The 23,357-nt window shown below is 41.5% G+C and overlaps 1 protein-coding gene across 11 annotated transcripts in view; it reads right to left on the minus strand.

Annotated features, from left to right (window-relative positions):
• Nucleotides 1-23,357, minus strand: part of RAPGEF6 (Rap guanine nucleotide exchange factor 6) — a 124,491-nt gene that overhangs the window by 63,802 nt on the left and 37,332 nt on the right. For all 11 annotated transcript variants that reach the window (XM_042014659.1, XM_042014660.1, XM_042014658.1 and 8 more), the window contains exons 5-6: nt 21,324-21,393; nt 15,500-15,643 (exon numbers count right to left, since the gene is read on the minus strand). In XM_042014659.1, coding sequence (XP_041870593.1) covers nt 15,500-15,643; nt 21,324-21,393 — 214 coding nt within the window. The remainder of the gene's footprint in view (nt 1-15,499; nt 15,644-21,323; nt 21,394-23,357) is intronic.

Below are 23,357 nucleotides of genomic sequence, written 5' to 3' on the forward strand. Positions count from 1 at the left end.
CAATTGGCTACTGGATCTGCAGATGCAGCCAACAGAGCATCTTTACTGACCTAATATAAACACACATATCAGTACAACTGCTCAGCAAACACCCTGCTCCACATCAGCTTTTATATCATTTTATCACCTATTCATGGATGTGCTAGAACTCTGATTATTTTCCTTTTTCTAAATAATTTTTTTAAATTAATCACACGTATCTACTAACACTTGCAGCAGCATTTAGGTGGATTCTTCTTCATCTCTGCATTCAAATTTAGAAATAAGTAAAATAAATATCTGCAGCCATTCACATGCACACAGATACACACAGACCAGCTCACAATAAAAAAATTTTTGCTTTTATATATGTGTCACACTAGAAGCTCAACACTTTTATCTCATCCTACACAATACACAGATTTTATCCAGAATGAAATGCAAATTTATTATTGAAAAGTGATGTTTATAACCCTCGTAATTTTAATGGTTTTGAAACCATTTTTTAAAAGTTTTGGTGGGTGGGGTTTCTTTCCCCGCTAAATCAAGACCAATTCTGTTTCTAACCCAAATTGCCTTAATTCTGCAGTAGTCAATTTAGTTCTATAATCTCTTTTTGCAACTAAAAACTGATATACTTGAAAGGAGCTTAGAGTCTTGGATGGCAGCCCAGTATGCTGGAGAGCTGCTCCAAAGAAGGATGTCTGAGATCCCACACCTTTGAGCCGGGTCTGCTGCGATGCTTTTTGGTTCCTAGAAGGCAAATGACTTCTGCTACTGCGCAAGGGAGGAAAGGAGGGAGGAGACAGGCAGGGGGACAGAGGGTGCTGGTTATGTTAAAGCCATTATTTTGGTCTCTGGATAATTTACTTCATCTGCAAGAAGGGGCACTCACTGCTGCCGTCTTCCTCTTTTTGGAAAGAATTTTTGTTGCCGCATCAGACTCAAAGGTAGTTCTCCAAAGCAAAACTATCCCATGATGGCTGTACCTCCTGTGTGCAAATGGAGCTGCCAAGGGGAGCCTGCTGGTAGTGAGGGCCAAAAATGCCTTTTCTGTCTTGTTTGCTTGCTTATCTTTGAATATTGAATCAGGCAGTTTGAGCAATCCACAGAAAGCTCTTTTTCATCTACTGTGCCAAGGGACATGTGGAAGGACATTCTCACATTTCTGAAGCCAAATTGTACCAACAGGACACCACTCTCCACCTCACACCAATAGCTCCTCAGCAGTCATCCAGGAGCTGAATTCTTCCCAGTATATAATCCAAATTATCACAGAAACAAAATATCTGGAGTAGAAAGAGACCCACAAGGATCATCAATTGAGTCCAACACTTAGGATGGGAGTTGCACCTTAACCAAGAAAGACCTTCCCCTAGTGCCTTCCAAAACTATATTAAAAGGAAAAAATTGGCATCAATGTCTGAATTTACTCAACCTCTTATCAAACAACAGAAATAATATATGCAACCAGGGTCCATAAATATTACTGGGTTTAATTTGTATTTAAACATAAAGGACAATCTGAACTTCAATCCTGCACTTGGAAAATTTGCAAACACAAAGTCTATTTGATTTTTAAAAGCTGAAAGCATTCTAACTACTTTAGATTTTTACAAAGTACTACACACCTACACAAATAGCTGTTTCTTTTACTGCTTCTTTAATACTAAACAATAGGCTGGATATGTCAGCTTCATCTTACACACTACTAAATTGCATCTTTTCTAATAATGCATAAAACTGTATTTAGAAGCATCTTAAACATCTAATGCTACAGTAATAAATCCTCAGCAGCAATGAACACCCAAATCCTTTTATGCGGTGTTACTTGCATTATGGTTAGCACAATCAATCACAATTTGTATCAAGAAAAGAACCCATGCAGCTGAAGAAACCCTCTCCCTGCCTGCCTGCCCCCGATAGCTCTCTGGGCAGATCTCCACCTCCCAGTTTCACCCCACTGCATTGTGCAGCAAACCCGATCCAGCATGGATTTTGGTGCGGATGCCATATTTTACAACTACTGTAAACACCAGCTCAATAATGGGAATGAAATTCTATTTCCTCCTAGTTTTGCCTTTAAGTGCAGATGACATCATCCCTGTGGCCGTGCCGCCAATGAGCGCAGTGGCAGCGGGGGTCCCGGGGGGCTGCAGCCCACGCTACACAGACCTGCCCACCAGCCCCGGGTGGGGGGAAAACCTGACCTACTTCCACACCCCAGCTTTTGGGGCATCCCCCCACTCCTTTCTGCTTTCATTTATTTATTTATTTATTTTAACACATGCCTCTCTGCAGTCCCAGCTCCCTGCAGCACAGGGCTGTAAGGTTTTTATAAACTGCCTGTTTAATGACAAATCTCAAAACTAGAGCAGCTCTGAGGTGAAAAAAAAAATCTGATACAAAGGCTTGGTAGTGATCACAATCAAAATACTTGAGAAGAGCTGCAGCATTGAGCAGAATCACAAACAGAAAATTACCAGTCACATTTTAAGCCAGAATCCAAGTTTTCGGAAGATCTTAAGGAAAAAACAGTCTACAATCTCTGTATTAAAGGGAGTCTTTGTTCCTTAACATTGATTTATTTCCATGCTGAAATATCACTCCATAGATTTCTCTGCCTCATTCTCTTTATCCTCCCATAATGCTACCTGAATCCTCCAGACTTAAACAAATCTGCACATTGTAATTGTCCAATGAGAGTAAGTCACTGAAAGATGGGATGTTTTTAAAAGGACAGTAAAGCTTTTCATAATTTAAATGCACATTCAGTTAGGCAGGATTAGAGTCTTCCCTTATTTAAGGACACCATAATGCAAGCCCTGCACAGGCGGGAAGCACTGGCAGCTGCTGGCAGAAGGTACCCCACAAGCAGCACGACTTTTTCCTGATCAATCAGAGGAAGAAAAGCCCATTGTGCCGTTCTAGCAGGGAGGATGGTGATGGTCTCAAAGCCGTCATGGCCCTGGCTGATGAAGCAGGAGCTGCCGGCGTGCCAGTGAGCCAAGGGGCCTGGGGCTGCAAGCTGGGCTTAAGGACTTCTGTCCTTTTGTCCTCAGAACCAGGCGGCCACTGGCACACTGTCCCTGCCACACTGTTCCCCGCAGTGCTCAGACATGAACAGGCACTTTCACTTGCCCCCCCATTTCTAGTGCAGCAGCTCTGGTTGCAACCTGACTCCAAGCCCATGGTGGGGGCTGGGGAAGGCAACCACTGCTCAAAAGGCGATCTGTCATTGCACACACTCAGGCAAAGATGTTTCAGGCTAAAATAATTCATTTTAATACAGTTTTCCAAGTGGGAATTGCTAAACATAGCAGCAAAATGCAGAAATATTTTAGCACTAAGACCACCTGCATCAAGAGACTATTTCCATAGATTTGAGTACTTTAAATCTTTTTGGACAGGCAGGCAATGGGGAGAGAGGGGTGCAGAAGGCAGAGCCAGCTGCAGACCCTGCCATGCTGGCACAGCTCGTTGGATTCAGTGTCACTGCCAGGATGCTCCTGGGTCTTCCCCAACTCTGAACTTAAACACCAAAACTAACTCATTGTATTGTTGTGACATGGTCAGCCCCTCATTAGGGCTTCTCAGGAAAAAAAGGAAAAAACATACAACCTCCACCCTGTTCCTGACTCTTTAGGAAGGGGAGGCAGGGAAAGCAGCACCACAAGCTCCTGTTTCCCTTCAGGGTGACATTCTGTGGTGCCATCACGTCCTTACACACATCGCTTTCCACAGCACTTACTAAAAGGCTGTAGAAAAATCCTACCCAAAGACCTGTAGGACTCATAAGGAGTATGAAAACACGATCCATCCTAAGGGAAAGAGCAAGGGAGAGCAGGGGGAGAAGGGGAGAGGGAGGGCAGAGACTGTCATCATCTCTGAAGTGATGTAAGCTTCTAAATATAGCACCAGCAACACAGGAGGAACAATAAAAAGGCACCATGGATTTAATTTCTCCACTGCTTTCACACTACCCCAACCATCTTTTTTCAGCTGCTATGTTAAGCAAGGAAAGGTCATCTTCTATTTGCAATGATTCAGATTTATACGGTTTATAATACGTTTATAAATTACAGCTCTCTCCTGCAGCTCTGTCTCGCGCACACGCTCTGCAGAGCCAGGCAGAGCATGATTCGCATCACAAACAGCGATGACGGCAGTGGGGGGGAAGGGGAAGCCCCCTTTGCTATGGGCTCAAACAAATAAAGTTCCTTTCTACCGTTTGAACTGAGATGATTCATACCACGCTCCTCCCTTCCTTCCTGATATCTCATTTCAGCAAGGGATGGGGAAGTCTGGAAAGGTCTGCAACCCAAAAATCCCTGGTGATGAAAAGGTGTGGATACCAACCCCAAAAAGGTCAGTCTGAGGGACTGAATCCACTCAGAGACACAGAAAGGACAAAACAGCTAATATCCGGCAACAAAATTTCCCAAACACGTTTAGGATTTTGATCCCTAAACATAACCTCAGTCTAGTCTCAAATCTGACATCACCTCCCAAACTTAACATGGACCTGGCTGTGATTTCCTCAGCTGACAGTGACCTGGGAATTCAGGTGGAGTCTCCCATTTGCAAAGCCCATGAAGGTATATATATTTTTCTTATTCGGCAAAAATTGATATAAAAACCAATACAAAATACTACATTTTCTTCCCTCAGTTATTTAAAATGGTATCTCAGGTTTAACCAAGTAGACTAAGACAATTTAGAACATAAGGTACCACCACATCTCTCACAAGAAGAAGGCTTCTGATTAAATGACCCTGAGAATAACACGTTAAGTCCACAGATGAGGTTAAAAAAAACAAAAAAATCATTAAAATGCCACTTCCAATATTTTTTTTTGTCTTTTTGCTTGAGGATTAACACCGAACTGGAAGACTGCAAGTGGGAAGAGGGGAGGGATCTGACTCCTCCTACCAAAATTTCTCTCCTAAGCAAGGGTAATTTTGAACAGTCCACTCTCATTTATTATTGGTCAATGCACCCAGTTTGAAGAGCGTATGTGAAGGAGTCTACCCTGTGTCTGGAAGGAGTCCTACCCTGACAGACTTGCCTGTGCTCAGGCACAACTTCATGCAAACAGCTTGGCTGCCCCTGGACCCAGGCTGGGACCAGCCAGGCTCAGCACAACCTGAGTTCTGTAACAGAATGAACAGGGAATAAGGGGGAGGGTACCAGGCACTCAGGGTCTGCAGACCCTGAGATCTGGATCCCCAGACCAGCCATGCTGGGGAAACACAGCACAGACCCTACAGCAGCTCCGCAAGGCTCCTGTCATCAGATGGAGCATCACAGTACAGTGATTTCTAAACTTTCACATTTTCCAACCTTTCACAAAATCCAACCCTTATCACCTTTAAAAATGGAAGGCTGAGTATGTTCAGATAAAGTCTTCCCCAGAGTCATTTGGGATCCTCCATCCACTGAGGGCAAAAACAGCAGGAAAACCCCAGCTATTCTCACCCAATCTAAGAAAATGATCAAACAGATAGAGCAAGGGGTGAGCCAGATGCCATGCCTGCACTCCAAGTTGACAAACCACAACTGCTAACCAAACTTCAAAGGAAACAAAATCAAAATCATAAAGACAATATAAGTATTGTGGCTACTTTACCTCCAACTAGAAGCTTCATTACATAAGAACAAAACTCATTAATACTCAGCAACAAAAAGCAAGTCTGACTTGCAAGAACACGGTAAGCAACAATGACAAATTAAAATATAATGACAGTTCCAACTAGTCAAGTATTTTATCTGTCAGATATATCACTATTAAGAAAGATGCCACATACCAAATATGAAACTACAAATGCCATTAAATAGTAATCAGTTCTATGCCAAAAAGAAGGATACTTTTCTAGCTATTCTCTCGTACAGGCAGTGGTTTTCATGCCAAGTTTTTCCAAGGAAAACAGAGCATCCAAATGCTTATAATTATGCACTGACATTTTCTGATTGTGATTTTTATTTAAAATTGCTTGGGATATTCTCCATCTCTAAACTGGTCCATGAGGCTAATGAAGAACATGACTGAGTTGATGTGAATTTCCATATTTTAAATCAGAAATCCATTTTACCTTGAACACAAAGTTGAAGACAACACCATCACGGCCCTTTAAAGAAATCCTTCAGCACTATGTGACACTCAACCCAACAACTCCCAACTTACAACCTTACAAGGCTAATATACAAAATAACCCTTCAGATGACTACTTTTCTCTAAGGCAGGAGAAACCTAAACCTAAGTGAAAGGTTGAGTTGGCTACAAATGAGACTACAACCAGGCTGTTACACTTGATAGAGCATATTGGACAGAAGCAGCCCAGATGGAAGACAGGAAATAAAAAACAGGATCTACACATGCTACCATCTCCCTGCACACAGGGAGACCAGCTTGCTGGCTACTACCCTGTCAGATTCCTACAAGAAACCACCCAATATGTCATTCCAAGAGACTGAAACAATAATGTTGAAAACAAGGATCTGAAAAAGAACTGCAACTCATACACAGAAGATTTTTAAGTCCCCAAAAAGAACAAAACATCTCTCTGGTGCAGAGCATCTTTAACCATCAACTCCTGAGTGACACAACGCAGTTACGAGCAGTGGGCACAACCCTCACACATGATTCTCCATCAGGTCTGCATTAAGAGGTTGCTTATAAAGAATTAATGACCTTGGAACTGCCACCCAAACCCTTATGGTCTATCAAAACAGAGATTAACTGTCTGAACATGCTACATAAAAGATTTTCTCAGGCATTTTCCAAGGAACCGAGTTAATATCTACCATGGTGTAAATTTGTCTATGTGGTAAAAGCAGAAAGAAAGAGATAACTGGTTTTTGTGAGGAGAGCACAGTAGTGACTGAATTTTTACTTCCTGTGGCAGTAATTTGCAAAATATTTAGAAGTTTTGAAAGGTTTTTCTGCCACAAGAGTACATCCCTCCCGCAGTACTGTCAGCGCCAGCTGAGGTCAAGGTTTAAGCAACTCTCCAGATTGATCCTAGTCAACAGAGCAGGATGGTTTTCCTGCAAAGGACAGACTGTGCTCAGGATCTGCTTCCAAACAGTTCCAGGCCTCCTGGTGGAAGTGCTCTGTGTGTGTTTGGACTGCAAGTAGGAAATCAGTGCAAAAATATCCACAAATTTTTACTGACTTATGACAAGCAAGTGCAGTTCTGCTGCTCTGCTGAGCAAGGGGAGGGCAACACACAAACACACCTGCTGTGGGAGGACCCTGGGGTCAGCAGGCCCATCATCACCCCAACACCTGGGGAGGAAGCAGATGCACAACTGACTGCTCAACCTACTCGAGATGGAGAAAGGCTCAAAAAAAAGTCTTCAAGGCAAGAATCATAGAACAGGTTGTGAGGGACCTTAAAGTTCATCTCGTTCCAACCCTCCTGCCATGGGCAGCGACACCTTCCACTAGACCAGGTTGCTCCAAGCCTTGTTCAACCTGGCCTTGAAGAGCAGAGAAGACAGGTCCTATTACCAGCCTCAGAGCATAGCTCTCCCTAACAGCAACTCAGTATCTTGTTCCAGAACCAAAGCCACAGCCTGGCAGGGCAGGACAATGTCTGTCCATCTCTCCTGCAGCAGACAGATGCCACATCCCAACACTGTGGCATCACCCCCCACCACAGGCTCTCCCCAGGGCTACAAGAAGGACTGTAAACTACTGCCAGCAGCCAGATTTCAGTAAGTACAGGTGCTTGCTTAAAATAAACCCTCCCTAGTTTCAGTCTGATAGAGTTTCATTTGTGCATCGCTCTTAACTGCTGTTACATAGCAGCACATGTCACCTCCAAACTGTGGTGATTCCTGTAAATCACAGTTTATATATATCCTGCTTGTCAAGTCCGTAAAATCTTTAGGGAAACTCCTGAATATAAGGTCTGAAAAACAACCACTTTCATTATGGATAAATTGAGGTTGACATGTTGCATTATGTTGTTAGTTTAAAAAAAAAAAAAAAATTAATCTGAAAACCACAGATTTTAACCAAAGGGCAGTATTTTCATTAAATATTTTCTTACTTTGTGCACAGCCTATTCAAGTCATTACTCGCTTGAAACTGCAAATGCTCATTAATTGGATTGGGAAACACCAGTGGTCTATGGAAATTCCTAGGAAGATTTTTAATGCACAGCACACCTTGAGGATCAGTGTTTTGCTAATGACCACCATAACCAGTGGCAGACTTTCAAGGAGCCCTTGAAAGTAACACTGTTGACAAAACGAGCAGACAAAATCAGTATGTAAAATAAAATATGAGCGAACATGCATTTGGCAATTTTCCCCTTGCTTACAAAAGCAGAGGGAAGTGCCCAAGGACAGCTCAGCAGACCAGGGTGAGTTCAAGATGCCAAGCACAGGTTCCCATGCTGGATGCCAGGGGGACCCTGCCAGAGGTTGCTTCCAGCTCCACCAGTGAAGCAGCAGAATCATACAATCACAGAATCGTTAAGCCTGGAGAAGACCTCCAAGATCAGGAAGTTCCACCATCAATCCAGCACCACCAGCATGTTCACCACTAAACCATGTCCTCAGTGCCATATCCACAGATATTTTTTTAACACTTCCAGAGATGGTGATTCCACCACTGCCCTGGGCAGCCTATTTCAATGCCTTACAACCCTTTCTAAGAAGAAATTTTTCCTAATAGCCAACCTAAACATTCCCTGCCTCAACCTGACACTGTTTCCTCCCATCGCTTGTTACCTGGGAGAATAGATCAACCTTCATGTCATTCCAGCCTCCTGTCAGGGAGCTGTAGAGTGTGATAAGGTCCTTTCTGAGCCTCCTTTGCTCCAGGCTGAGCCCTGACAGCTCCACTGGCCACTCCTCATCAGACTCATGCTGCAGACCATTCCCCAGCTGTCTGGCCTGGGAAGCAGATACCTCTACACCATTTGTTAGTGGAGCTGCTTAATCACTACCTGATTCACAGCCTCTTCCCCCACCCCCACAGCCCAGCCTAACAGTAATTTTCCTTTCCAGAAAGCCAGGGGGTCCATCCACGTACATCTCCTCTCCTCCACCAGACAGTGCCGGATGCTGCATCCACACCCACACACCCTTTGTGTGCAGCCCACGACAAACCAAACCCACAGGGGCCCACACAGGAAGTGAACATGCTCTAGACGCGGCTTCTTTTGATCACAGAAGTAAGAAACACATATAAAAATGCAGGAGAGTTCAGCAGAGCTGCAAACAGGGACAGCATACGTGGGTTTTTCCAGGGTCCTGTCCCACACAGGGTGCCTGGCTAACGGAGGCTCTGGCATATGCTGTGGAACCTGAGCACATGCCTTCTCCTGAGCACCTGAGAGCTGGGATCCCACCTAGGCCATGCAAAATTATCAAGACACAGACTAGAGAAAATCCTCATGTTGTTAAAAAACAGCATCAGAAGAAGGAACCTGCATTATCTCTTTGTATCACGCAATACCTCCAGAGAGATAATGACAACATTAATTTCTGTATCCTGTAAGTGCACTGCAAGATCCGTGGATTTCAGCAAGACCTAAATTTTCTTTTGATTCATAGAATTCCCAGAATGGTTTGGGTTGGAAGGGACCTTAGAAAATAACCAGTCCCAAGCCTCTGCATTAGCAGGGACACCTTCCACTACCCCAGGTTGCTCCAAGCCCCACCAAACAAGGCCTTGAACACTTCCAGGGACGGGGCAGCCACAACCTCACTGGACAACCTGTGCCAGGGCCTCACCACTCTCACAGGGAAGAATTTCTTCCTATTAACAATCTAAACCCACGCTTTCTGTCACCCTGAAGCCATCCTCCCTTGTCCTGTCACCACAGGCCCTCGTCCAAAGTTCCTCTCCAGCTCTCCTGGAGTCCCTTTAGGCAGGGGAAGGCGCTCCAAGGTCTCTCCAGAGCCTTCCCTTCTCCAGGCTGAATAGCCCTAACTCTCTCAGCCTGTCATTAGTTAATAAAGTTAAAATTCTGTCAAATATTTTTTTAAAGTGTCAAAAAGAGGAAGTGTGGACAAGAACACAACAAAAAGCAATGAGCTGCAAAGAGAACCGTCTTCCAGCTCAAGAACTAGTGATTTCAGCCACTCACAAGATCAGCCACAGCCTCATCAAAATGAATTGATATTCCAAAAAAAACAGAAGCCAGCAATGCTGTGTCCAGGTTTAACAAAAAGCAGCTGGAGACATGCCCTAAGTCAGTCTTACTTGGTTTCGATTATTGAAAGGTACCATTTCAGCAAATTTACCTGGTAGTTAAAAGTAGATTATAAAAGACCCACAGTGTTTTATAGCATTTAAAAAGAAAAGGATTGGTGATGGTAAAGCACCTAATGGGTTTGATCCAGTATATTGAAGTGTGACTTAATTCCCTCCAATTATGAGATCCCCCATGCTACCTCCAGCCTCTGACAGGATTACATTAAGTAATGATCAAAGAACAAGAAACTTGCCACTCAAGCAGTCTGCAGTGACAGACTTCTCTGAAGATAAATGTTTCTACACAGCTCCAGGACAAATTTTACTTTATGCAAATATTAAGATACTGTCCATAAAATGCAGTATTATAATGAATCTTTTAAACCTCATCATCCTCTTACAGTAGTTTAAAAAAATTTCATCTCTGAGGAAGGGGATTACTACTAAAGTTTGGTACTAATTTCTTTATTCTGCTCTACAATAAACTAACAGGTGAAAAAATTCAGTATGTTGTCACAACTCCACAGAAACAGGCATTAGATCATACATGCACTATTTTTAGAGCTACAAATATTCTTCATCTGAAAAAAAAAAAATCACAGAGACTTGTCAAAAATGTATGTGGGTAATAAATACACAGAATAACAGAATGGCTTGGGTTGGAAGGGATTTTAAGTATCATCTTGTTCCAATCCCCAAGGCAGGGAGGGACACCTTCCACTATCCCAGGTTGCTCCAAGCCCCATCCAACCTGGCCTTGAACACTTCCAGGGATGGGGAGTCCACCACCTCAAATTACTGACCACCAAAAGGAATTAGAAAAATGTTACTGAAATGAAAAAAAGATTTGAGTTTACAGGTTTGAGTCACGTGGGAATTTGGACTGAATTGTTAAATCCTGTTTGGATTTGAACAGTGCAAGAAATATAAATGCAAAACTTACTATCTCAGGGTTTATTTTTTAACTGTGAAGATAAATACTTAAACTGTTTACTTTCCTATTACTTGATCCAAGATCAAAACAGCAATTTAATTTTTATAAAGCACCAGAACTATAATTAAATTTTATTTTTTTCAAAGCATTATCATTCAAAAGTCACTTGCTGTTATTCTGGCTGCAGTTTTGCAAGTTCCTACTGTATGAGCACAGAAGTCTGGGATATAGTTTAACAGAGATGATCACAATTACTTCTTTCTTTTGTAAGTAAAAAAAATGGTTGTATTATTACTTCTTTTGTAATTATAAAACATGGTTTCATTATTGATTGGGTTGAGAATTAGACTAAGAATAGAAATGACTCACTATTTATCTCCATTGTGACACTGCCCTGCTGCAACGACCCCAGCTCCTGGCTGGACGTTTATCACCACTAAGATATGTAACCATGCTAAGAAATCAGATCTGAATCAAGAGCTAGCATTATTAACACCAATGGCACATTTCTTCTTAATCCATTCATTTTGAGCAAGAGCTTTTGCCAAATGTGTCCAGCCTCACTTTCTCTCCCACAGTCAGGACATTACTGTGGGTGGGGTGATGTGCAAGATGCAGCATTACTACGTGACAAAAATGGAAAAGGCCAGGAATGCCCAGGGATGAAGAGATCTGATATAATTACAGGAATGCTCAGACCTGTCCCAGGCAGACTGACAGCCACACATACTCAGGCTGCCATCGTGGCCGTGGCCTCACACATGACCCACTGCAACAGAGCCACCTCCTCCAGCCCTTCACAGGCAGTAGTGCTATTGTGTAGCCTGAAAAAAATATTTGGTAAGTGTTTTGCCAAATACACAACTGCCCTCGGGATCTGGCTGGCCTGCTGTGCTGTAGAAGGTAAGAATCCCCAGCACCAGCAGAACCTCAACACATTGGTTGCACACCTTAGGTGCATTCTGGATGTGGAGGAGAGCCCAGCCTGCTCACCAATCCACCAGAGCAGTGCTGGCATCCGCTGCACGGGGACTGCAAGAGCAGTCACATCACTGTGCACTTCGAAGATAGAAACAGAAACATAAACCTGTTCACTCTGAGGGAGAAGAAAGAACACTGCCAGCATGTGCTCACTGTATTTACTTGGAAAGAAAAAAAAACACAAAACAAAAAGCAACTACAAATAGTTAATTCTGCAGACAACCAGTGCTCTCGTGAAATAACACTGCTCTATGAACCACAAAAATTTAGCAAAGGAATCTAAATGGTAACACCTTCACCAAAGAAACCAACCAGATGATCCATTTTTAACTTTAGTTCATTCAAGGGAGGGCAGGGAGAGAAGAAATTTTAAATACCCACAATAATTTGAATGTCAACTATCCTGAAGATAAACAATTAAATTAAGAACTAGAACTCTTTTACTTAATTAAGAGGCATAAGAGAAAAGAAGAGCTTCAAGGATAGTAACAATAATTTAAAGTATTATTCAAAGTATATATATATTACAGCTTGGTTTTGTGGCCAATCAGGTATTTCTACAGAACAAGTTCCAGCACTAACAAGAAGTACTCCATGTGAGAAGTAGATGTTAGCTCATGTCACAATCCAATAGGTAATGTTTTACAAAACATGGATTAACCTTAATCATAAATATAATCCCAGTATATTTAATATGCAGAGATTTACATTCTAAGGAATTAATGGAGATTGCATAGATAATTCCCTTAACAGCAAGCACAAGAAACCTTCTATTTAAGGAAATATTCCTAGCTGGGTTAAAAAAACACTGAATTTCAGTACCTATAGGATCTGAGTTTTCTTTACAAAGCAGAAAACTACTTGCATATGAGAGACTAGGCACGTAAAAACTTAAATGGTGTCATACTGAGTATTCCAACATCAGCCACAGGAGATGGACTGGAGTCCATGCGGAAAGCTCCAAGCCCTCCCCAAGCATGCAGGACTCACAAAAGGTCCATCAGGCTGCATTCAGCATCTGTCACAGAGCACTCAGCAACAGGCTGGAGAGTGAAATACAACTCTGTGCTCATTCACTAGCATTATGCCAGACAGGAAATCTGCTGGAGAGTTTGTAAACACTTTTCCCACTCTGGCAGAAACCTTACTGCAAGTTCCTGTCAAATGGAATTTTGACTCGCCCTCCTCCTTATCCTGATCCCTCACCTGTAGCAGAGGGTTGGAACTAGATGATCTTTAAGGTCCCTTCCAACTCCAACATTGTATGATCCTACCCTTCTCTCATGGGCTACATGAAGGGTTACACCATGAAACCTGTTTTTCAAGATCACTGGGAACCAGTGTATAAGCAGGTTCATATAGGCATGGAACTAACCATACGTCAGATAGTACATACTTGACTAGTTTGTAATGGAATATGGAAAAATACAGGCACCAAAGTTTTCCTTACTTGTCACACAGGCAGCTTGTTACCGTGTTTTGATTCCTTAGTCATCTGTTGAGTTACAAATTACTTTTTGCTACCTTAACTACTCCAAGTAGGACACTTTCCAATTCGGAGCTTACAGTCTACAAAGTAAGGATTGGTATTTCAATTCAAACTGCTGAAAACCCAGCATCTTGCAGATTTGGTAGCAGAGAGGTGGTTGTTTACTCCTTGCCACTTAGCACTCACTCATCCAAGAAAACACTTAGCGGTATTACAGGACTCTCCTTACATATTCCTAATTAATAGACATAAAAGCAGACTTAGGTATGTGCTGTTGATTTAAGTTTATACCATTTTCCAACAAACACCTCATATATACATATACATATTCACAAATCTGAGGAAGTCACCAGGTTTGCAACAAGCAGCTACAGGCTCAGGTGCTCTGTACTGTTGGTAACAATGAAATATATCAACACAAAGAAAAATCAACTTGAAGGAAGATCTTAATGAGGACATAATCTGTTGACTAATCACAGTCCTGTGTGTGTACCACACTGACTCCTTGCACCCATAACTGAGAGCCTCTGAGATCATTCACGAAGCCGTGAAACTTGGTCTTTCTCAGACCAAAGATGCCAAGTCCCTTCTCATGCATCCCCCTCCAGGCAAGCTGCATAGGTAGCACCAGCATCAGCTGTTACTGGGATTCTCCTACTCTTAGCAATGAAACCTGAGAATTATTTATTATCTGTGTTCTTATTCACTGTCACAGACATCAAAGAGAGAGATACAGTCTGTCATACACAGACTGGAATTTAATTACTAATAAAGCTTTATGCGTACCCACCCAGAGTGTGAGGGTCCAACATCTCATTTCTTCAATAATTAATTTTATGTCTTACTAATAAAATCCAACATGTGACAGTTCTAGAAATGAGATGGCAGAGGATGTTAAACTTCAAGTAGCATATTCTCTTCCTGTCACAGACAAATGCTGTGCAGGGCCTAAAAGCACCACTTGCGACCCAACTGCTACCAACATGCACAAAAACCAGCAGTTATATAAGTTATAAGCTCATATGTGACTGCACACATCAGAGATTTTGAAGTGTATCAACTGAGAGTGTATCTCTTTTGGGGAGATGAAAAGGAAGATGGGCAAAAGGGGGAGAAATTGTTTTTTTCTCTTCTGAGCATGAATACTATTCCAGGGTTGTACTTGAATGATAGTACTGGTTTTAACCTTTGATTTTCAAAGCAGATCAGATTATCCAGAACAATTACTTTCAATTAAATAATTTGTCTAGATCACATATATCCTGTTACCAAGCAGGAAGTTTGAAAAATAAGGGTGAAGAAAAACCTTCGCATAAGCTTTGCAGCCCTGAAACCACAGAGGTACGTGCCTTCACACAGAGCAGAGTTTATAGTCTCTGCTGCTATTTAAAACTAGCAGATGAGTTGTTAACTCTTCTTGATGCTTGAACTACCACTATACTATTTTTAAGCAAGTAAACACAACCAAGTACAAGACTGTTAATGCTGTACTGATCTGCATTTGTGATGAACTCAACTCTACACCATAGTTCAAATTTATTAAGGAAAAAACCAGAAACCCACCAATTCATACATCTTACCAAAAGAACTCCAGGTAAAACCAACAAAAAATGAAGAATGACCATTTCTCTGTCCAGTGATCATATTAAGATTTATTTATAGTGCTCAGCTGAAGATCCCTAAACCAAAAAAACCTCATCTTTTCCAACTACTACCTTCATTTCCACCCATGGGGTTCCAATCTAAACCACTTCATCACTGCTCCCCAACACGAAAGAAGTGCTCTCAAAAATGGCAAGCATGGACTATTTCACTGCATCAGTTTTGTCAGCAAAAGAAAATTTCAGCCAGCCATGCAGACATCACAATGCCAAGGAGACAGGCCAAGGGAGAGCAGACTCACCGACATGTAGCTGCTGGAATCCACGTGGTCCGTGATGGTCTGACGCTCACCCCTCTGGTTAATCTTCCTATACCTCCGACGGGACTGACGGAGTGGGACTTCTCTTTGCAAGATGTTTTCCTCATTGTCTTTGGAGTTCTCCACCTGAAACACATGTTCAGGCTCCTGGTTAAACATCCAGTTCTTCCATAGCACTGAGAGCCGATGGAGCCGTATGAAGCTCATGGGGAAGGAACAAACATAAGTTCAGGGCAGTTAAACTTTCTGAAGAAAACAACCGTGGTTGTTTCGGAGAACCACTGCTGCAGATCTCAGAAGTGCCTTAATACAATGAGCTGGAGGCCACAGTTTCCTTCCGGGAAACAGTGTATTTATATTAAAAAAAAAAAAAGTAAAAAAGGCACACATATCCCTCTAAACAATGTCACTTATCAGCAGAAACCCTTCTGCACCCACACATAGCACAAAAGAGTTATTAGGCACTGCTCATTTCAAGTTTATCTTCAACACAGAAGTTACCATTTCTTTGTGTATTTACAATCTGGCAAAAACACTGAATTATATCCTATTTTTAGTAGTGTAATTTTTAAAAGCATAATTTATTTCTAGTACCAGTCACAACTAAACAACTTTAAATATTCCAGCTTTTTATAAATAGCTACTTCACCTATGTCATACTACCTTCTAATCGCTTCCAGTGGATTATGGAGAAATGGCTGGAACTTGATTCGTATCTTGATGTTAAATATTATTTGTGACTAAACATTAAAAATTAGGTAAATTTATCTTGTTAGTAAAAGCCAACATGAAACCTTTTATCTCAATAGCTACAATTCTTTTTTTCTATAAAAAGCAGTCTCATCCTTTCCCATTTCCTTTTGATGTTTTGGAAAAATATCTCCCAGCAGGAAGCAGGGCAGACACGCATGCAAATCGGCTGCAGCAGCCAAGAAGCTTCTCTACAATATATTTACTATGTAGAAGTTTCTGCTGTCTTCAATTGCTTATTTTTCATTTTTTCTCTCCAAATTTCACTGGAAAATCCTAAACATTAAGGCTGTACTAGTGGAACAGGAGAAGAACCTCTGCGTGGTCTTATACAGCTCTCACTTCACATACTCAAGTAAATTATCTCAAAATTAAAATCCAGAAGGTACAAAGGAATGAAACCCAGAACGACTTAACAGACAGAAACAGGAAAGTAACCAAACTACACCATCACAAAAGCAAGATCACATCTACCTTCCACATCACTTTTTCCAAACAGCTACGTTCTGTCTGAAGTCAGAGGAAGGTGCAAGCAGCTGGGCTTGTCTTGCGGGTTCTTTTTGATTCCATAGAGAAATCATACATTAACAACATGGGTTAAAGATATAACAGTTAGAAAAGTTAGAAAAGAAGAGTGACGCTCACACCATAATATTGTCAAAAAAAGAAATCAGAAAAGCTGAGCTCCCCCAGCAACGGATAACCACACTTTTCACTAGGATTTTACTACCTCTTTGCAAAGGAACAGGACAACAACCAAAGGTATCTATTTGCAGCACTGCTGTAAGCACAATGGTATAAGGGTGTAAAGAATACAATGCATGCAGGCAGAAACAAAAAAGAAACAAAAAATCTTTTTAAACAGGCCATCCAGTATCATAAAAAAATGCACTAAGATGATTGATATAGAAGCCTTTCTTCATGCAGCATAAATATGGATTTCTAGTTAGCACAGTGTTGCCCTCAAATTGTACAGAAGTCCTCCAGAAATAAGGAATTTTGGTTTTGTAAAGAGTTACTCATTAAATAACCAAAATTGCAATGATTTAATTTTTAATTTTTTCTATGCGAGCTCCTTCAATAAATGCATTATTATCCTTTTTTCAGTCTTATAAGACCCTAGAAAACAAAACAAGCAGTGAGCTTCTTCAACAGAACAGACTCACCTGGACCTGAAAACTGCTGAGGTGAACAAAGGCTCTTCCAATACAGATAACCCTTATTATCAAGAAGCCCCAAACTAAACAGGTATTTTTAACACTATATTAAAACAAACACTCAGTGACAGAAGAAATTATTTTTCTTTCACAATTCTAACTGAAAACTAAGAAGGGAGCATAAATAAATTATTTGATAGCACTAAGTCAAAACAAACAAGTGGGGGAAAATGAGACCACCTGCTTCCTTCGGTTAGTGAATTGCTGCTGACAAAAACAACATGGAAATCAGAAACCAGGAAAGACCTCCATGCCACAGAGCTTAGTACCACCAGCAAGAGCAGTATTTTGAGTCCAGCTGACCACCAGGTTGTCAACACTTATGATTTACAAGAACTGATTCTGATATTCTGTGCTTGAACAGGATAGGCACACCTGGGCATCTCACTCGGCCCTGCTTTCACCTGGTTAAAACTAAAAATTCCTGTTGGCAGAGAGGTGTCACCCTCATCACACCCCTATGAAAGAATTCAGCTTCTCTGTGGATTCTGGGAGCCAGGTCCTGGCATGGGAGCAGAAGGAGGACAGGTTCCCCAGGCCACTGCAGAGCCAGGAGGACCAGGCTGCCATCAAGTCAGATTGAGACACAGACTGCTTCCCATTACTTCATTTTCAATAGAGTATCACAGAATTGTTAAGGTTGGAAAAGGACTCTGAGATCATCACATCCATCCATGCCCCAAGCCCCTGCCAGGCCCACCACTAAACCATGTCCCCAGGTGCCACATCTACACATCCATGAAATCCTTACAGGGATGGTGACTCCACCACTGTCCTGGGCAGCCTGTGCCAGGACTTGACCCTTCCCATGAAGAAAATTTCCCTAACATCCAATCTAAACCTCCCCTGGCACAACTTGAGGCCATTTCTTCTTGTTCTATCCTTTGCTACCTGGGAGAAGAGGCTGATCCCCACCTGGCTACAACCTCCTGTCAGGGAGTTGTAGAGAGTGATGAGGTTCCCTCCTGAGCCTCCTTTTCTCCAGGCTGAGCACCCCCAACTCCCTCAGCTGTTCCTGATCAGACTCATGCTCTTGCGCCAAGAAGTCTGGAATAGCACATTAACAGGCCATATCCTAATCAAAGGTGTTCTTTATTAACCTCAAACACTGGCAGCAGCAGGATGCTCCCACACCACCAGCTTCACCCAGGCACTAGCTGCCACACAGAAATCGAGAACTACAGGATTGCCCTGTTTCACTCTGCAGTCCAAATCAGCAATGAAGTATTTTCTACCTGCAAGTATCACGCTGCCCTTCTGAAATCTTACACTTAGATCTGAAGAAGAAAATGAAGCACCAAGGAACAACAGCAAGGATACTTCAATACACCGAGATATGCTGCAATTCTGGACCATTTTCTTAAGTGATAAATGGGGCTATTATTAATTCAATAGATTGCTCAGCCTCCAAAAATATGAGTTACAATGACCATTCACACACTGTTATCCTCATTAACTTAAGCTGACCACATTTTATGGCCTTTAAAATGGGTCTGTTCCCAGAGGCTTCCCACTACAAAACTGATTTACATTCTAAAACGACAGGAGAGAAGAAAAAAAAAATTCAAAAAAATCAGTCACCAGCAGGAAATGATAGAGTTCTTTAACTCCATTAAAGTAGCTAACTAATTCTTCTGCTTGAAGATAAATATTCATTATGTATTAAACCTCATTAGTATGTTGCACATTAAAATCTAGAGAAAATAAAAGAATTAAGATAAATTTTAATAAGAGTTCATCAGGGAAATGAAACTCAAGTACACCTTGTGTCAGTGAAGATCATTAACAAGGTGCACACCACCACACTGATTTTTTTTCTCACACTATTTGAAGTGCTATCTAGAAAATACAGCTAATACTACCTGTAGCGACATTTACCTGTGAAACATGATCATAAATATAACGAGGTAACTACTCTGCACTTTTAATTCTCTGATTTTCCTACCAGAAAAACATACTGAAGTTCCAGAGAAGGACGCAAGATACTTTCAAGTGTCTCTATACTCTTACTGGCATTTAATTGCTATTACAGACAATTCAGGAGATCTAAAATAGAGTGAACAGCTGTTTGGGCTGTGCCTTTGCCTCCAGGAACACTCAGCAGTGTGTGAGGCTGCTGACATGGCCAATGCTGGCTTACCCAGCTACTGTGATACTGTGTTCCTCTGAAAACACTCATCACAGTTGTGCCTACTCAAGTTAGACACACAACACTAGTTTCTTCAGTAAGTATTTCAATAGGGCCAGTTTCTCTCTGGAAGCACACACTGCACAGAAGCTCCTCTTTTATTTCCATCTTCAATAATTTTTTTTTTAAATTATTATTACAATGGTGATATGACGAAAGAAGGATGTAGGTATTTCTTAAGATTTCTATAATGTACTTTGTCCATTAAATATTTTTCACATAAACTTACAAATGCACTTGCAGTGAGTCAAGTCACCAGCCTCCTTCCACTAGACCAGGTTGCTCCCAGCCCCATCTGATCTCGTCTTGAACACTTCCAGGGATGGGGCAGACACAACTTCTCTGGGCAACCTGTGCCAGGGCCTCAGCACCCTCACAGGGAAGAACTTCTCCCCAATATCTAATAATAGATATGACATGGCTGCACACATTGCCACCCAAATAGTCCTGTGGCATCCCTCCAGGCATAAATCCACCCCCAAAATTCCAGCTTTGAGAAGAGACTGGACAATTCAGAATAAATTAACTGTTTCACTCCAAAGCGTGAAGACAGGTTTATTGCACTCTTAACCTTAACTCTTAACTTCATGGCAGACTGTAGGTTAAAATATGTGCTGCAGCACAGAGCACATTACTGATGCTATCAGAGCCCACAAGCAGAGTCAGACTGACACTGCAGAGAGCAAATGGCACAAAGGACAGCAAGTGGACTTGGTACACGACACTGCCGACCTCCCTCCCGCTAATGCGTTGTGAGAAACAAACATCTTACGGAAGCTGAATGTTTACATGCTCAGTAAGAGACACTGTCAAATATCAGTTTTAATGTTACCATATCTAGATCTAGGGCAGCTAAATCAATAGCAGTCTGGAGATCTGAGTCTGATTAACAGACACGTGGCTTCTGAGCACAACGAAGAGTTTTGTTCAGCTCCATTAACAATATCTAAGATGAAAGTTGAAAGAGATCTGCCTGTGTCCCCAGGCACACTGCTGGGATACAATGTCAGTCTGTACTATGGAAAAGTAATCCTAATATTCCAACTGCTCACAGCATGTGTACAACAACCTGGGAAAGACTGAGCAACACACTCTAAGCACAGATATCTGCATCTATATATGCACTTGGCAGTATCAGTAAGTGTTCTGAAGAAACAGAAGGAATCCTGGACATTAAGGATGGTGACAAACCTTACCCTTCAAGCATGGCTAAGCAGTCTCATGTTTCTTCTCCTACCTACAAGCCTTCAAACTATGTGGCACTGCAAAGGTTTGGAGGAAGAAGGTTTTTCCACCCAGGCATGACCAATAAAAGCCATGAAATGGGGAATGGGGGTGTAAATAAAATATTCAAGATAGAAGACTATCATAGCCTGACTCAGGAATGCTCAACTCAGCCGTGACAGTTAGGCTTTTGAAACTCAAGTAAGTATAATTTTAGAAAGAATGACCTAATCATCATCATTTACCCGTCTAGATTAAATTTACATAGCTACTGCTGTTACAAGAGCAGCCATAGGTATAATTGAAATCAAGGCAATTTTGCTGCAATTTCACAGAATACTTTACAATAAGCTTTTTGCGGTAAAAGAGAAAGAATTTGCTGAAACCAGCAATAGATTTATATACATATGAAAAAAATCTGTCTTACCACAATCATTTCTGAAGGTTCCAATATGATACATTCGCATCCTCTCTTTCCTCCAGACTGCTTGCCAAAACTAGAGTGGGATAGAAAAAAAGCAAACAAAAAGCAATGAGATTAACAGCCTATTTTACCTTTTCAGTAACAAAAATAATTGGCAATGGTCCATGTTGTTAAAAAACAAAAAAAGAAAAAAAGAGAAAAATTGATGAAAACTATTGTGTGAAAAATGCTAATTAGATAGTATCATTACCATAACATTTTAATTTATTCAGCACCCCTCATCATGGCCTGCTATGTAAAGTCTAAATATAAAGAATGTTCTTTTGTAAATGATTACTTCCAGATACTCAAAACTACTCATAATACATTTCATTTCTGACAAGACCTTAGTAAATTTTAATTAAACATTAAACAGGTCTTGTAAAAACAAATATTCATAAATTCCAAAGACTCCAAAATACTACTCAACACACAGCATTTTTAATGAGAGTTCCCTCAACTCTACATCACCCCTTCATCCTCCAGCAAAGGGGGGACTGAGAACCTCTTTTCTAACATTGAGCCTTAACTTGCGACCTCTGTCTTTATGTTGCTACTTGTACCATCACAAGGAGTGGGTCATGGTGATGGGTTCTGTTTAAGAAGTATGAAAGAACAAATGTAACAAAGCATGATGGGCGACGTAAGACAGCAGCTGAGGAAAGGAGCTAAAAACAAACTGATGTGCTTCAGCTCATCAACTCTAACAGGAGACTTCCTTCAGGACACTGAACAACAGAACAACACTGAACAACTTTAGAGGAATCACCTCTGAAGAGGGCACCATGCGACCAGATCTAAGGGTGCCGGAGCTACCAGCAAAAAAAAAAAAAACTGAGCTAGGCACTGCTAGGGGATGTGGGGTGTATTACAGACCAATAACATCTCAAATCAATCCTTTTGTGACCGTAGTGATACCTGGAATTGAAAATACCTGGCTTCGCACATTAAGTTTGTCTTCACTCCTCAGCCATTAGCCTGAGGTGAGAATGCTTGACCTATCCACTCCCTGGGATGGAAGGAAAGTGATTCCACACCCCCAGCACATAAAACAAACTCCTTGATAAGCAGCACAGTGGCTGGATTAGCAGTTCAGTAGTTGTAGCTGCCATGTTACAAACTCAGACTGTCAACAACAATCACATTTTAGCACCTACCAGCAGGTGAGATAACTGAAGAATCAGTTAATGCAAAGCAGGGATTAACATGTGAATTAGAAGGAAGTTAAGACAAGAGTGGAGACGAACCCTTAAAAAGTGGGACAGCTCCATCTGTTTTCACTGAGGTTACATTTAAAAAGTACATCTGAAACTCCAGCCACGCAAGGCTTGAGTTACATAAATGGTCATCTTGATGGCAAAGATCCACTGAAATACAGAACATTTAAAAAGACCCATGTTTATAAACACCATTCCAAAACTTCTGTGGGATATGTGCAACTACGGGAAAAGAATTTAAGCAACTAAACTGAAGCTAAAAGACTAACAAAACTAAACTGAAGAAGGGGAGGTTTAGATTTGCTAATAGGAAGAAATTCTTCCCTGCGAGGGTGGTGAGGCCCCGGCACAGGTTGCCCAGAGAAGCTGTAACTGCTCCATCCCTGGAACTGTTCAAGGTGAGGCTGGATGGGGCTTGGAGCAACCTGGGATAGTGGAAGGTGTCCCTGCCCACGGCAAGGGGTTGGAACCAGGTGAGCTTAAAGGTCCTTTCCATCACAAATCATTCTGTGATTCTCTGCAACTGTGAAGTTACTCAAGTGAAGCTTCAGATTATTGCAACAAAGAAATTATCAGCATAATCCAGTTAGGATAAAGAATTAGAATTAACAGGAGCAGGGCAGCTTCTACTGTCAAGTTTTGATTTTGCTAATAGTCTACTGAAGGAAAAGAAAAATATTTAAATTACATGACTGCAATAGAATCATAAATGACATGACAACTAAAACTTCTCATCCAGACCCAACAAGCACGAGTTTCACACAGAAATGGCATTTTCACA

This window comes from Corvus kubaryi, unplaced genomic scaffold, assembly GCF_017639235.1.
Source record: "Corvus kubaryi isolate FWS band 111438036 unplaced genomic scaffold, C.kubaryi_AGA036_p1.0 split2-37374, whole genome shotgun sequence".
Taxonomy (NCBI): domain Eukaryota; kingdom Metazoa; phylum Chordata; class Aves; order Passeriformes; family Corvidae; genus Corvus; species Corvus kubaryi.